At 55.4% G+C, this 14,524-nt stretch overlaps 7 protein-coding genes across 7 annotated transcripts; 1 reads left to right on the forward strand and 6 right to left on the reverse strand.

Moving 5' to 3' along the window:
• Positions 1-10: 10 nt before the first annotated feature.
• Positions 11-824, reverse strand: BU26DRAFT_512524 (uncharacterized protein). Its single transcript, XM_033827400.1, has 3 exons — positions 541-824; positions 359-471; positions 11-278 (listed from the first exon to the last, which is right to left on the reverse strand). Exons 1-3 carry the CDS (start codon positions 656-658, stop codon positions 186-188), a joined length of 324 nt encoding a protein of 107 aa, XP_033690556.1. The 5' UTR covers positions 659-824; the 3' UTR covers positions 11-185.
• Positions 825-2,223: 1,399 nt separating this feature from the next.
• BU26DRAFT_498369 (uncharacterized protein) lies at positions 2,224-2,880 on the reverse strand (the record flags this gene model as incomplete). The annotated part of the gene is made up of 2 exons (XM_033826335.1): positions 2,224-2,526; positions 2,611-2,880. The coding sequence occupies 2 exons, from the start codon at positions 2,878-2,880 to the stop codon at positions 2,224-2,226; spliced, it is 573 nt and encodes a 190-aa protein (XP_033690557.1).
• A 179-nt stretch (positions 2,881-3,059) lies between these two features.
• BU26DRAFT_2564 (uncharacterized protein) lies at positions 3,060-3,609 on the reverse strand. Its single transcript, XM_033821206.1, has one exon. It carries the CDS (start codon positions 3,527-3,529, stop codon positions 3,239-3,241), a length of 291 nt encoding a protein of 96 aa, XP_033690558.1. The 5' UTR covers positions 3,530-3,609; the 3' UTR covers positions 3,060-3,238.
• A 1,214-nt stretch (positions 3,610-4,823) lies between these two features.
• Positions 4,824-5,806, reverse strand: BU26DRAFT_557069 (C/H/G cyclin; the record flags this gene model as incomplete). Its single annotated transcript, XM_033832415.1, has 3 exons — positions 4,824-5,344; positions 5,393-5,599; positions 5,647-5,806. The coding sequence occupies 3 exons, from the start codon at positions 5,804-5,806 to the stop codon at positions 4,824-4,826; spliced, it is 888 nt and encodes a 295-aa protein (XP_033690559.1).
• Positions 5,807-6,434: 628 nt separating this feature from the next.
• BU26DRAFT_526277 (calcium dependent mitochondrial carrier protein-like protein) lies at positions 6,435-8,607 on the forward strand (the record flags this gene model as incomplete). Its single annotated transcript, XM_033830687.1, has 8 exons — positions 6,435-6,561; positions 6,611-6,691; positions 6,747-6,954; positions 7,072-7,682; positions 7,733-7,794; positions 7,854-7,944; positions 7,993-8,038; positions 8,088-8,607. 8 exons carry the CDS (start codon positions 6,435-6,437, stop codon positions 8,605-8,607), a joined length of 1,746 nt encoding a protein of 581 aa, XP_033690560.1.
• A 711-nt stretch (positions 8,608-9,318) lies between these two features.
• On the reverse strand, positions 9,319-10,171 carry BU26DRAFT_414172 (uncharacterized protein; the record flags this gene model as incomplete). Its single annotated transcript, XM_033823052.1, has 2 exons — positions 9,319-9,925; positions 9,981-10,171. 2 exons carry the CDS (start codon positions 10,169-10,171, stop codon positions 9,319-9,321), a joined length of 798 nt encoding a protein of 265 aa, XP_033690561.1.
• A 2,783-nt stretch (positions 10,172-12,954) lies between these two features.
• BU26DRAFT_598438 (tRNA splicing endonuclease-like protein subunit) lies at positions 12,955-14,509 on the reverse strand (the record flags this gene model as incomplete). The annotated part of the gene is made up of 2 exons (XM_033835025.1): positions 12,955-13,111; positions 13,350-14,509. 2 exons carry the CDS (start codon positions 14,507-14,509, stop codon positions 12,955-12,957), a joined length of 1,317 nt encoding a protein of 438 aa, XP_033690562.1.
• Between the last annotated feature and the right edge of the window lie 15 nt (positions 14,510-14,524).

Consider the following 14,524-nt stretch of genomic DNA (forward strand, 5'->3'; position numbering starts at 1 on the left):
CCTGGAGGAGTGAATGTACAGCGTGTCAAATAAGTCTTGATCTCGAGTATGAATTAGCTCTAAAAGAAATGATGCAATACCACCGTCGGCACACTAAGCTCCGACACAATCTGAGAGAGGTAAATGTTAGATATCATCCTCCAGCCCACGTTCCTTAATTGCCTAACATGCAGCAGTCGGCCCGCTCACAACTTCTTATTGGCGACCTTTGCAGCTTCCTCCTGTAGTTTCTTGATTGTGTCCTCTGACGCCTCCACTTCGCCTCGATCCGCCTTGACCTGCACAACTAGTCAGTACCCCGTGCCCCGTTGCCCAAAGCTCCATTGGGGCCTTATCGCGGGCTGGACAGGTGACGTACAATACTCTCGCTGTCCGATGCAAGGCTCTCCTCCCAATGGCCCTTGCCCTCCTTCTGCTTCTTCAGCAAATCCTCTTTCTTCTCCTGCACCTCCTCCCCACGTCCTTCGCTATCTATGCAACTCAATTAGTCCTCATTCAAAGCAATGGCAGAAGCTGCCACGAGTAGCCGGTCGGGCTTACGGAGATGTGTCTCTTTGCCTGCGGCGCGGACTATTGAGTAGTGGAAGCCTGCGCGCTTCGTAATGCTAGAAGAAACGAGCGGAGTGCGGCGAGCAGCTAGGGCGCGAAGGGCGGACATGCTTGCGGTACGGTCGTTGAGGAGCGATAACAGAAGCTTCGGTGATCGAAGGTCGGTCGAGCTCGTGCGGGGTCTGATGTGATCGCAAAATACGTCTCTGCAAACGCAAACGGAATGTGTCTTGCTCGCTCGGGTCTCTCTCAATTGAGTGGCTCCGAAAGGGTATTGCAAGTCAACGTAGCTGTGCAATGGCTGATGAGAGCCGGAGATGTAGCTGGGCAATGCTGTGAAGTTTTCCCTCGGCAAGCGCAATGTGCCCATGACGTCAGTTTCCCACGAGTTCACCATTACGTACAGCCATCGCCCATTTGGAACCCGGATATTTCAAAGCATGCTGGCGACGGACACAGTGGTGAGATATTTACAACATTGAATGGAGCTCTCCATAAAAGTAGCCGTGGGCGAGAAAGGGTGGTGTGGATTGGACAAGCTCCCGCGGCCGTCAGCTCTGCGGCTACAGCGGTAGAAGGGTTCCAGAATAAAGATGCATGATTTCTGGTCTGATTCCTGTAGTCATCCTTTGGAGATGCTCATTCGCATCGCTCCCACGAGTTCAGACAGGAATAATTGCGTGTTGTCCAGCTTGTAGCAGCTACGACAGCTCGCTGCCGCCCTCGGCGAAGCTTGCGGCGCAGGTGCGGAATGTGAAACTCACCAACGCTCCTCTGCGGCGAAGAGCGGGGAGCGTTGTCGCAAACATCACTTGGCATTCAGCTGAGAAGGAAGACGATCTTGAAGGTAGAGTTACGATTGCTTGTCCAAAACTCACTGCCCTCGACGCTGATCGAGGCGTGTAATTGTACGAGGAATCGCCCCAAAATAAAGGAGATAGAGCATCCAAAAGACATCCAAGAAGCTCGCAAGATTGCCCCTCCCTCAACCCTAGGGAATAAGAACCTCGTACAATGGAGAAGAAGAAATCCACACACGCTAGACGTGACTCATCCCAGCCGTACAGTATCAAGAGACAACCACAGAGATATGGAGATATGCAACCCAACCGATGACCCGACACCGCCGCTTCAATAAACTTTATCGCGCCGTGGTATACCAGCCTCCTGAACCCACACAAATGAAATCTACCCTTTGTAATGGCCCCATGACGGGCGGCCGGGTGACAATAAGTTAGACATCCAACGCTACAGAACACCTATATCTGTAACCGAGAATTTTCTGATAAGTCTTAAAACGTCGAGAGAACCCAAAATGCGACCCAGAACACCCATGTTTGCAGAATCGCCGTCAATGCGTAGCGCTGGATGACAGAAGACCAGAAGCGCTCTATTCGGAATGATGCTTTCGCTAGTGCAACGCCGTCGCCCGTTCCAAGTGGTATACCCAAGATGGTCGAAGGAGATATCGTAGATTTGTACAAGGAGAGTCGATAGTATAGACGTATGATCCTCCGGAGGATATCGGGAAGAAGAGTATTAGATCCTGGAGACACGCCAGATCAAAGCAAGAACTGCTTGGATCCACCATGTGGGGGTAGCCACTAGTCTAGCAACGAAGAGACACCGCAATACCAACCGAACAGATCGCCTAGCCTCGTGCCAGCCGGGCTTTTACCAGCGTCGGTACTGTTGCTGCATCTGTCGGTTGGGGGACACAGATGGGGGCGGGCTAGCAACAGCGCGCGTGGATGGGTCGACGATGGGAATGGCATTGCGGGTTCGTTGAGCTAGTGGCTGGTGGAGTTTTGTCTGCGACGAGTTGTTCGATTGGAAACCCGCCGGCGTGTAAGGATTGGGAGCAGAAGACAAGACGAAGGAAGGAGTCGGTTGGAGCTGATGCTGGAGCGGAGATTGTTCAGGGGAGCCGCTCGACAACGACGAGCGATCGGAGCCGGAAGAGTGAATAGATTGAAGCTGTTCGTCGTAAATCAGCGCCTGTTGTTGCGATGACATGGACGGGTGGCATATATCTGAGGGCGGAAGCGCAAGCGCACTTACATCGTCTTCCGTGAGCAGATGGAACGGGCAAAAGAGCTCGTCGTCCTCGAGATCGAACGACCTAGCAGCCTCGAAGTCGCGACGGAACGCGAGCATGGTTGGCGGCTCTACGACGAACTCCTTGGGTGTGCGTGCTTGACGGAACTGCTTGTGGTTCTGTGATGCCGAGAGCCGGGGCGCCCTCCGCGATCGGCCGCCATGGTGGTTGTGTGTATGGGCGTTAAGGTGCGATGCGTGGCTGTTATGTCCGTAGCTAAAGAACTGCGACATGATTACGGGCTAGGGAAGGGTCGGTTGACGGTGGATGAGATGAAAGGGCCGTCCAAGGTTGGCTCTGTTGATGAAGCTTGGTAAGCGGTGAGCGGTGAGCCAGCCTTTGTTTTGGTAGGTCGACGCAAAGGGGGAACAGTTCGTGGGATACAGCGCTTAAGGTCGCGGGAGAGCACGATGGCAGCGGAGGGGGCGAGCGAAGGGGGGAGAAGTCGGTATGTACGGAGGGATGTATCGTGATGTGAAGGTGGTCGGCGGAGACACAGGATGCTGGTGAGCGACGGAAGGTGGGCTGAGGGCTGCTGCCCTTTCAAATGCGACAGAGTGCGCACAGACCAGGGCAGGATCGCACGGACACTTAGCTGCACCCGCTGCGCTCTTTCGGCGGGCGCGCAGGCCAATGGCAGGCCCCGGTGTGGGCAAAAGTGGGCCGTGTTCGCCACCTCCGGCCCTTGAATCGCCTCCGTCGTGTGCCAGCGCGCCTTGGACGCCGCTGAGGGCCGGTGGGCATCAGTAGTGATCTCGTTCCTGGCCTCGGGACCGCCCACGAGCGCAGCAGTGACATGCGGCAGCCCCTCCACAGCGCTCTGGGTCTATTCAGAGCCCCAGAGGGCCGTGTCGAGAGGAGGCGAAGCACCAAACACTTCATGCGTGGCGGCTGGGGTAATTCCTGCCGGCCTTCTTGGCCAGCCACGCTACCATCGTGACCCCAATCACTGCGAGTGTCTCTTGACCGCCTCTCCGCCTGCAGGTGCGAGCCTCGCTGTCCCGCCAGGTGCTTTCCACCTACTAGCGAGTAAGCGTGTGGCTAGCACAACCCATTAATTCCCGATTTCTCTCGAATGCGCATCTCAAGTCCGGGAGCTGTCGAATGCGCTGGGGTAGCTGCTGCGGACAGCGCTAAAAGCAGAACACAGTGGCTGGACGACGGCCGACCGAGTCCCTTGCCGATAGCCTTTGCAAATCGTTTCTTGTTACAGCAACGGCGACTGTTCTGGAATCTGCGTTGTGCTGGTCCAACAACCGCAACTGGCCTTTGGCGCCCGTTGCGTGCGCGTGTGAGATCATGAAAGCGCCGGCCCACGCTGCTCGACCCAGCGATCTTCGAGACGCTGGCTGTGTCTGACAACCGCTCCCGTGGATTGCGAAGACCCTTCATGTGCCCTGCCAAAACGTCCCACTCCGTAGGGGCAGAATGCAACGCGCAACCAATGGCGCGGCCGCACGCAATGTCCCATATTTAGCAGATCCAAAACGCTGCGCTTGCTCGTGCCCTCGCGGCAGTTTCGTAGAGCGTCAAACTGCTCGTTGACAGGAAGCCAAGCGCCCTTGCATTGACGCTTGCGATCGCCTTGTCGCTCGCCCAAACATGTCAGCTCAGGCTCGGTCCACCGAGGAACTGCCTGGGGCAGCTGCTCATGCCGCGCAGGGTTACTCTATGTGAACACAGGCGAAATCGCTTCCCCACGGTCTTGGGGTATGTAGTGGCCCGCTTACTGTACTGCATTTAAGTGCTGAGCATAGTGGTCAGCACCCAAATTAACGAGCACAGCTGGTGGCGCGGGGGTGGTGGTATTGATCCTTCGCATTGCGCGCGAAACCAGAACAAAGGCAAGGTCGCCTGAGTATGGCGCAGTCCCGTCGACAGCCAGAGAAGAGCCGGAGACTGACGCAGAAACTTGATGCTTCTCCCATGCTCCCCCGTCGCATTTTGAGAACGTCCGTCTGATGCGGTAGTCCGCAATATCGGAACCCCGTCGCAATGTCATCATGGTCCTGCGGTTCCAATTGGAAACGCACCGGGAAATCCGAAGCTTACCGCGCTTGCTGTCCGAGGGAACATCGCCGCACCTGGCACGCACAGCAGCGCCAGGTTGACGCGAATTGATCTCCTCGACCTGTGGCCAGAAGTATCGGATACGGCCTCATGTTAACAACCACTCTCATTTGTCCAATCCTCTTGCTTTGACAAATTTAGCAATCTGATCTTTGCACGTCTTATCCGTGTAGGACTCCCATATCTCATAGAGCGAGATAAGCTCCTGAGTGCACTCGACGACGGCTTCAATATCGACTGTGCTTTCTGCCAGCCAGTCAACGAGCTTCTGCACCCTGTTTTGCGTGCCCTGGGCAGAACCACCGCGAGCATTGCCCAGAGTCTGGAGTGCATTAGCTACCCCTGCGGCATGCATCTGGAGACCACCCTGCGTGGGTTTGAGCACCACCGCAAGGAACATGGCAGTGATGGCGATCACATGAGGGGCGTGGAGAAGAGGAAGGTCCGTCAGATAATGGTCGTTGATGATTGACCAAGCCAACGCGTTTTCTTCTTGCGTTAGCTGGAACTGGGTCTGTAGCTCGGCAAGGCTGCGGTATGGGTGGTGAATGATGAGCTGTGAGTTCATCTCCGAGATGAGGGTGAATTCGCACTCGCCAATCTTCGAGACGTCGTTGAAGGATGTATCTACTTCGTTAGCCAGTCAAATATGCCTGGAGCTGAGCGGCAACGTACCCAAACAATGGCGAGCCTCCGCCAGCACCATCCTGATGTGCTGCGGGCATTCTTCCATTTTGCAAGCTAGATACAGAGCTGTTGCCAGAACTAAGGCAGGATTCGTACGTCGAATCTCTACTTTCAGATAGAATCGTCGGACGTAGATCTGAGCGGTGGCCAAGGCTTGCTGCCGGATGACTAGTGGTCTAGCCATCTTTGATAATTCTGGAGTCAAGTTAGCCGACGATTAGCAAGCTGCGGCGAACACCTACGATGATAGAAGTAGATGCTAAGATGTCGTCTGTCCGGAAGTGGGTACATGTTCACCAGGTTCCGTTCTGACTCTTCAAGCTTCTTCCGCTCCAGCGCCAGCTGCTGCTTGGTGAAGGTCCAGAACCTCCGCTGTGTCGAGTCCCAATAGCTGGAAGCCATCGTGCACGAGCGAGCTCCACCGTAGAAAACACTACTTGCTCGTCCGTTGCTCAAGTGCCTTCGGAAGCCGCCTTTTTGAGGCTAACGGATCCAAGTAATAAAGAATACGGAGAGGTAGCCAGGCATGTGACTTGCGAGTGAGACAGTGAAACTGATCTGCCACCGCGTCTTCAAGATGCTATTGATCTTAGCGGGCGGATCGGTGCCTTCGTTGGTGAGGGGTGAGGTGAGCGAGTTTCCGGAAGCCTGATCTTGCGCTGCCGAGATTCCGATACGGAGGGATTTGTACTCCGTGACTTTGGGGAAGGAATAACAAGTCTTGCCGCGAGGTAAAAGGTAAAGGAAGAGAAAAGAAATTTCAACTAGCGACCGAAGTTGATATTGTGGTCGGCCATGGTTGCCCTCCAGGCCCGGTCCGGCCCAGCTGGTCACGGCTAGCCTGTTTGGGACTGCTCAAGAAGCTTGAACAACATCATAGCGCCCCGCTGTCTTTCATCATCCCGCACGACGATACCTATGTGCCCGCTCCCCGCAGCCATTCTTCCACCAATTCACCTCGCCCGATCGCGCGCCGACTCCCCTCGCGTCTCGCAGACCCCAGCCATGATAGACCACAGATAGCGGGACGATGAACACAGAGACGGCGAACGCCCAGGATGCGCGCGTTGACGCACTATGGAAGACACTCGACACGCGGAAACAGGGGGCGCTGGACCTCGCAGCCCTTAAGAAAGGGCTGCGCAAGCTGGATCACCGTACGCCTTAACATTGTGTTCCTGCGCGCCGCGCACTGACAGACGGCAGCTCTGAAAAATGCGGATCAGCTCCTGGCCGAGGTGATGAAGGCGGTAGACACGGATGGAGACGGGCGGATCCAATACAACGGTCAGCTCTCGCGAATGGCTTTCACTCGAGCTTTGCTAACCTGCGCGCTCTCAAGAATTCCGTACCTTCGTCAGAGAGACCGAAAAGGAGCTGCTGGCGCTGTTCAACAGTATTGATTACAACCACGACGGCAAGATATCGAAGGAGGAACTCCGTGTCGCCTTCGGTCGTGCTGGGCTTGCGGTTCCCAACAGCAAACTGGATAGCTTCTTTGCAGAAGTTGACACCGATAGTGACGGGACTCTCAGCTTCGAGGAATGGCGGTAAGTCCTCGCGTGGTCGCTGGTCGCTTACAGTTTCCTCTCCACCCCTTCACCTTCACCAGTCTCCATGCCCTGCCCGCAGTGAAAGCTCAAGGCCAAGTTGCTAACAGAGTGCAGCGACTTCCTTCTTTTCATTCCCGCGGGCGCACCGAACCTCAGGGCTGTCTTAACCTACTTCCAAGCCTCAACTCACATTAACCCAGAGGGTGACGTCCTTATTAGCGACGACACTATCCATGGTCTAGGTATTGCACAAAAATTTCTTCACGCTCTCTTTGGATCTATTTTCCTCATAGCAAGAACCCCGCCCCACTCTTCTCCTTCGTCCGATTACATTGAATCGTTCCAAATGGTTTCGCCGGCCGAAGCTTCGCGTTCTGCGGTTTCGCAAACCCTCCCGCCACGTTACGATGTTGAGGACCTGCATGTTCCCATTGCCGAGGCCCAGAAAGGGCTTATTGAAGGCTTCAAATCCGTGCTGATTGCTTGTGTTCCCAATCCAGGCTATTTCGTGGCGGGAGGCGTTGCAGGAATTGTATCTCGCACCTCGACCGCTCCCCTCGACCGTCTCAAAGTCTACCTCATCGCCCAGACCAACGTTACCAAAGAGGCCGTCGCCGCTGCGAAATCAGGCAACGTATTTCGCGCAGCGCTCAATGCATGGCGGCCTCTTGCCGTAGCCACGAAGGAGCTATGGCAGGCCGGTGGCATGCGCAGTCTTTATGCTGGTAAGCTATAGCGATCGGTGCTGACAGCGGGATCAGCTGATCAGATGCAGGAAACGGTCTCAATGTGGTCAAGGTGATGCCGGAGTCAGCGATCAAGTTTGGATCTTATGAGGTACATATTCTCGGTTCTTAAACCCAAAAATATTTACATGTGCTAATTAATGAGTTCAGGCTGCCAAACGCGTCTTTGCCAAACTTGAAGGCCATAATGATCCCGCCATCATCCATTCCTGGTCGAAATTTGTAGCCGGTGGGCTTGCAGGTTAGTAGTTGACTGTACTCTCATCTTGAATATGCTGAATCATTGCAGGGATGGTGTCGCAATTCGCCGTCTATCCCATCGACACACTCAAATTGTAGGTTTTATTGACCCCAGCTAGCTCACTCCAAGCTAATCTCCTACAGTCGCATGCAGTGCGAAACGGTTTCCGGCGGACTGCACGGCAACCGGCTCATCATCGCTACCGCCAAGAAGATGTGGCGCACTGGTGGCTTCGTATCATACTATCGCGGCCTGCCAATGGGACTTTTCGGCATTTTTCCATATGCCGCCCTTGACCTCGGAACGTTCGAGTACCTCAAGCGGACTATTGCAGCCCGCACTGCCCGGAAACGAGGCTGCCACGAAGAGGACGCTCAACCAGGTGGCTTCGTCACCGCAGCCATTGGCGGGTTCTCTGGCGCCTTCGGAGCAAGCGCCGTGTATCCACTGAACCTCCTTCGAACCCGTCTTCAGAGCCAGGGCACTGTCCTCCATCCTCGGACCTATACTGGCATCATGGACGTCACCCGCCAGACACTCAAAGGTGAAGGCGTGAGAGGTCTGTTCAAGGGTCTTACACCGAACCTTCTGAAGGTTGTTCCAGCTGTATCTATTACCTACGTTGTCTACGACAAGTCAAAGAAGGCTCTAGGTCTCCGATGAGAGTCTCTCCAACGCCAGCGGAAGACCAGCACTACCCCCGGATCCTAATTCTATTCCTCCGACGGCAAAACCTAGACCATTCCTAGCATCCCTCCACGACATCCACCGCTATCCTATGCCGATTCGAGCGCCTCTCGAGCTTTTCGCTTTGCATATATATAGAGATACCCGTTTCCACTCATGCTCCAGCAGCGGGCCATGACGTTTTCGACACACAACTGCATTATACTACTTTCTGGCTTGGGGCCGGTCTTTTATCCATGATTGCATTAAGGACTTTGGAGCGTGGCGTTCAGATCAGGATAGATCATGAATCAATCGGGCAGCCTCGTACGATCTCTCGAAACAGCCAAAAGAAGTTGAGCTGAGAGGGATGTCGGCCGCGTGGAGTGTACTGTAAGCGACGAATCGAGAAGATTTGAAAGATGAAGGATCAACAGCATGTGAAAGGCGTAATGTGGTCCCATTCGTCTTGCCAGACCGCCTATGTGATAAAAAACAATGGCGTAGTAGATACGAGTAGTAACAGTGATGGCGAAGTGAGCCTACTCACGTAATACATATGAAACAGCGCTGAGCCTAAGAGAAAGCAGCAGTAACTGGGTGACGTACAAATGCCCAGCCATATCATACACGCTCCAAAACGCCAAATATGCTCCGATATCCCTACACCTCTTGGTTCTTCCCTTCTCTCTTTCTCGCTGCCCCAGCTCATTTCGTGATGACAATGAGCAGCACCAGGATAATGATCAGCACCACAATCACCGTCAGACTCCAATTCTCCTTCGCCTTCTTACTAAACCGATCCAACCTCCCTCTCGCTCTTCGGAACTGCGCCTGGTGTCGATCAACCCCTTCTTCCATCTCGTCTAGCAACAACGCGTGTCCGTCTAGCTCATCTCCAATCTGCATACCGAGTTCCCGCTGCCGGCCGATGCTCTGGCCGAGCCGATCCAGCTGGTCATCTTGCTCGCGGATGACTTGGCTGTGGTACTCGTGGATCTGCTGGTTCGACATGTCGCTTTGATCAGGGCCGGAGTCTTCGGAGGGGTCGTCGCGATAGGGGAAGAGGGCTGCGCGGTTGGGGTCATCGTCGGCGGGGGCGGCGTTTCGGAAGGTAGAGGGGTCGTCTGTGAAGCGGACGGATTTCGAGACTTGGCGCGGTTTCTTCTGGGCGGCGGCGAAGTCGGAGGTGAGGGAGGGGTTGTTGGGTTGGGTGACGGTGGGAGAGGTAGGCGAGTTGGAGGTGCTCGAGGTGAATTGTGAGGTTAGGTCGGCGAGTTGGGAGCGCAGGCGGGGGAGCTGGGATGTAATGGATCTGGGGGGTGTTAGAATGCGGGAGTATATAGGCAATGGGCATAAAGGAGACATACTCGTCCTCGTTGTCTGCCACCTGCGACTCGAGAGACTCGATGCCTGAGCGGAACTGCTCCAGCGACCGCGATATCTGGCCATCTTGCGTATTTGGCGAGAGGTTGAGGGAGATTGCTCGCTGTCTCTCAAGCAGGGAGAGCTTGATGTGGTCCGCAAGGAGAAACAGCTGCGGTGGATTCGTCGTCGACATCGCGGCGGCGGTGATTGTGGAGGGAGGGATGTGTGGTCTAGGCGGAGGTGATTGCGGAGGTGGAGGTGGAGTACCGAAAACGGGCAAGAGCGAGCACAAGTGAGAGACAGAAGGAGCGACGTGGAGCCTAGGAGAGCAAACAGTGGAGGTACAGGACTACATGCAACAGAGAGTATGTGCACCTGCGTCGAGATTCACCGGGGATTGGTGAGGTGCGAGAGGTTCCGATGCCGACTGACGCCAGCCCTGCACCAAGGCAGGGCAGGTGCCTCGTGCTTGGCTCGGGCCAACTTCCGAGCCTCAGCGTGCGGAGCACCTGGAAGTCGCCGCATACCTTTCATGTTTCTCTGTCATACACAACAAAATAAGCAAATGACTATTTAATCAGCGGCCTCCCTGCCGTCGCTCTGGAGCATACCAGGGCGACCACCAACCCGACTATCCCATTACACCCTCCGAGAGGGCCCCCACAGCTGGCGTACGCCACGGACGAAGCTGGCGCAGCTCAGATATCTGATCCCGCTCCTCGACCTCTTTGACAGAGCAAAACACACTGCTGCAGCCTAGTTTGACTTGTCTTGGACATCGTTGTCCGTCATGTCGTCGCCGGAGCCTATCCCGCCGCCCAACGACCGCCGAAGCTCGAGAGCCTCCAGCGAAGCAGGCACCACCGTCCCCTCGCAGCCATCTGACCTGCTCGTAGTCGGTGGACCTCCCAGGGCGGACCCTTCTCCCTTGGCGCTTCGAGCTTCCAACTCCCCGTCTTCAAAGCGCCGTAAGAGTCGCGCGGCCAAAGTCCCGCCCGACGTCCATCTCCTCGAATACGTGTCGACGACCATCGATAACAATCTCATTTGCCTTATCTGCCATACGCCATTTGACAAGCCTGTTCAGCTCGCCTGCGAGCACTACTTTTGCCGAGAATGTTTGGATCATGCCTGGCAGGCCCAGCAGGACGGCCGCAAGACGTGCCCTACGTGTCGGAGCACGATTGATGCAGAGAAGGACCCTCGGCCGGTGCCGAAAATCATACAGACTATGCTAGACGAGCTCATGGTCAAGTGTCCAAATGGCAAGTTCGGCTGCGCCTGGGTGAACCAGCGGGTCAATGTCCACGACCATGTCATGCTGTACTGCGAGTACACGCTTGTGGAATGCCCTTCGTACGATTGCCGGCACAGCATTTCCCAGAAGGACTTCCACAAGGGCTGCTTGCACTACACTGTGAGCTGCGAGGACTGTCACACCTCCATGATGAAGAAGGATCTTGAGGTATGTAATACCGTTTTAGCGTGCGTCAAAAGGTTCCTGACATGTGGTTTGTAGGAGCACCAGAGAACCACCTGTCCGAACCGGGCTACGACGTGCCCTCATTGCTCAAACGAGGTTCTGCGAGTCGATCTCAAAACGCACATCAAGGACGTTTGCGGCAGGGTCGTCGTTCCATGCTCGGGCGCAATAGTAGGCTGTGCCTTTACCGCTGAGCGGACAGAGGTTGTAAATCACGAAAAGAGCTGCCCCATGGCAACCATGGCGCCCCATTTTCGGGAGCAGCAAGCCCGAATTGAGAGGAACGAAGCACGGCTGGAGCCTTTGGCCAGGAAGGTTGGCATACTTGAAGACGGACTCTCGAATATCACGGACATGCTCTATCCAGCCAACGCGAACGACTCGTCCTTCCCCGTCACCAACCCCTTGGATCCCAACAACTCCGAATCCTTCCCACCAGCAAGCCTTATTCCTACACCGGATTTCCGCTTACCCCCGGCCTCATTTCCACCCGTTCCACCAAACAACGACCCCTCTCAAACACCCTTCAACAACCCCACCCAGCCTCCCTTCGACTCGCAAGTCCACCACCTCCTCACGCTGCACGACTCTCTCCGCGAGGAAGTATCCCGCATCGCCAACGCCCTAACCGAGCTCGAAGGCCGCACCAACATGATGGTCATCAACGAAAGCCAGCGCGTAAAGGACGAGATGCTACACACCAACGCCGCCATCAACGGGATGCGCATGCAGTTGCATTGGCTGATGAGTGCAACATTGCACCAACGGAACACATCTAGTAGCTCAACGGCCAGAGCGGGCGCGAGCACAAGCGCGAGCGCAAGTGGCAGCAGCGCGACGCAAGGGGCTAGCGGGAGTTTGGGTAGCAGGTCAGGGGCGAGTGGAACGTTGCATGCGCCGATGCGTAGGCTGAGCGATTCAACGAGGCAGGACACGAAGCTGTGAGGCACACGACGCTCGCTTGCTGTTCCGAGTTGGAAGGATTGTTCCAGCAGAGCTAGGAAACGAAAAGTGCTTCTTTCGAAGTATCATCGCAGGGCGATTTTACGACAGCATCATCTAACGCAAATTGCTTTCACGATTGGCGTTTTCGGCGAGCCGAGCATTGGGATCTATGGGAATCTGTCGGCTGGATACAGGAGTTCATGGTCTAGACGTGGAAAGCTCATGGAAATACCCCATTTACTTACCATGATATAATAAGAAGGGTAGCTACGGACGAGTTTGCGTCAATGGCGTAGGTGCAGGAAGTGACTGGTAGGTAGCGTGGTCCATGGCAATACAGCTAGCTAGCTAGTGTTAGATACCTCACAGAATGGATCATGTAGTATATCTCCACTGGGGCCGCATGTCAAGTTTGACTCCTAGCACGCGTCATTTTGTAGTTCGAGATATGGGATGCGTACGTTAGGTATCTTAATTCCAGGCTGTCTGCAGCACTTGTCTATAAGTGTCAACTGGTGGCTCTGACTTCCTCGAGGAAGCAGTATTCTTCATCCGCCAGAGGCCGATCGACCCGTCGTTTCGTTTTTGCTTTCCTTCTTCAACTTGAAGGTAAATCCGAGTGCATCGGCTAGCATTCCTTCATCATCCGCCTTCTCGATCGGACTTCGAAGGGATTCGCCTCTCGTTGTCTTGCGACACAGGGCCCTAGACCGACGGATCTTTAGCGCTAATTGCGCAGGGCGGTGGGGTCCTTCCTCTTGCGCTGGGGGCGATAGGTAGCCGTGCCTCCTTCTCGGAGGTGGAGTTATGTGTATCTCGGCGGTCGTTCCCAGGAGGTCTTTGATATCTTCACCTCCCTCTTGCTCTGCCTCTGCCTCTTCCCCGCCCACCTCCCCTCCCTCGTCCACCTTTCCCTCGCGGCCCCCTGCTCGTCTGCTCATACACTTTCTCTTCGCTGAACGGGCAGTCCGCCACTCGAATATAACTCGGAATCCCATTATCCACAACCGCGAGGATTACATTCCGCCTCCCATGCTTCAACTTCTGATATATCTGACCCGTACCCTTAGGCGGATCATCCGGCACCGTAGCCATTAAATCATTCAGCTGCGCGCCTGTCGGGATAGATGTCTCCCGCGCGTTGATGACGCAGATGCGGAAATCGGGCGATGGACGCTTCGCTTTGCGGAATCTTTGCGACCCGGCCGTTTTCCAGACATCGAAGTGCAGGCGGAAAGGATTGTCAGAAGATGAAGGGAGCAGGAATTGAGGGGGAGAGGTGCGGTCGTGCGTCGGGATTATTTGGAGGAGGCGGTAGATGTCGGCGTAGGTTCTGAAGAGGCCGGGTTTTATGAGGGGCCCGAAGGCGAGGTTTTGCGAGGGGATGATGTGGGAAGGCGTGCTGATGCGGCGCCAGAGTTCGGCGAAGAAGTGGCTTAGGTATCCGGTTTTGGGTTTCTCCTCCTCTTTTTGGGCGAGAGGTTGGATGGGTGCTCTGTCGTCGTCCCAGCTTCCGTGTCGGAAAACAACGTATCCCGACCTCTTCAACCCAGCGTAAACTGTGTACATCTCCAGGGTCAGCTTGCCACCCACACCGCCCTCAAACCCTATGAACGCCGCATAGGCTCCTTGTAGACTCATGGGCGCGCCGACCTCAGCTCCCTCCCCATCTTCAAGGTCCACAGGCCATCTGCAATCCATGCTGCCCCGCTCAATCAAGAACAGCGCTTCTTCAGGCAGCAGCCACTCCTTCCCGCCCTTCGCGCGTCCAATTGTTAGAAAATGCTGCGTCTTGACCTTCTCCACATATGCCATATTCGTCTCGGGGTGGTACATGCCCAGGATGTGATTCTTCTGCGTGTGCGTACGAGGGATCGAAAGGACGCGGTGCATAGCCTGTCGCGAGGCTTCGAGGGTCTCGAGCTGCAAGTTCGTGGAGTGCGATTCGAAGTCCTTCTCGCCTCGTTTGGGGAGCGAGAGCGAGCTGGTATCATGGTGGGCTAATTTGTCCAGGAAGCGGAAATCTTGGGTTTCTTCGTCGAGGTCGATGTCGGCGGCTTCCGGGGCGCGCAGATGCGAGAGGTCTTCGTCTTCGTCGGCCATTGTGAGGGGCAATTG

The sequence above is a fragment of the Trematosphaeria pertusa genome, assembly GCF_010094035.1.
Source record: "Trematosphaeria pertusa strain CBS 122368 unplaced genomic scaffold BU26scaffold_1, whole genome shotgun sequence".
Taxonomy (NCBI): domain Eukaryota; kingdom Fungi; phylum Ascomycota; class Dothideomycetes; order Pleosporales; family Trematosphaeriaceae; genus Trematosphaeria; species Trematosphaeria pertusa.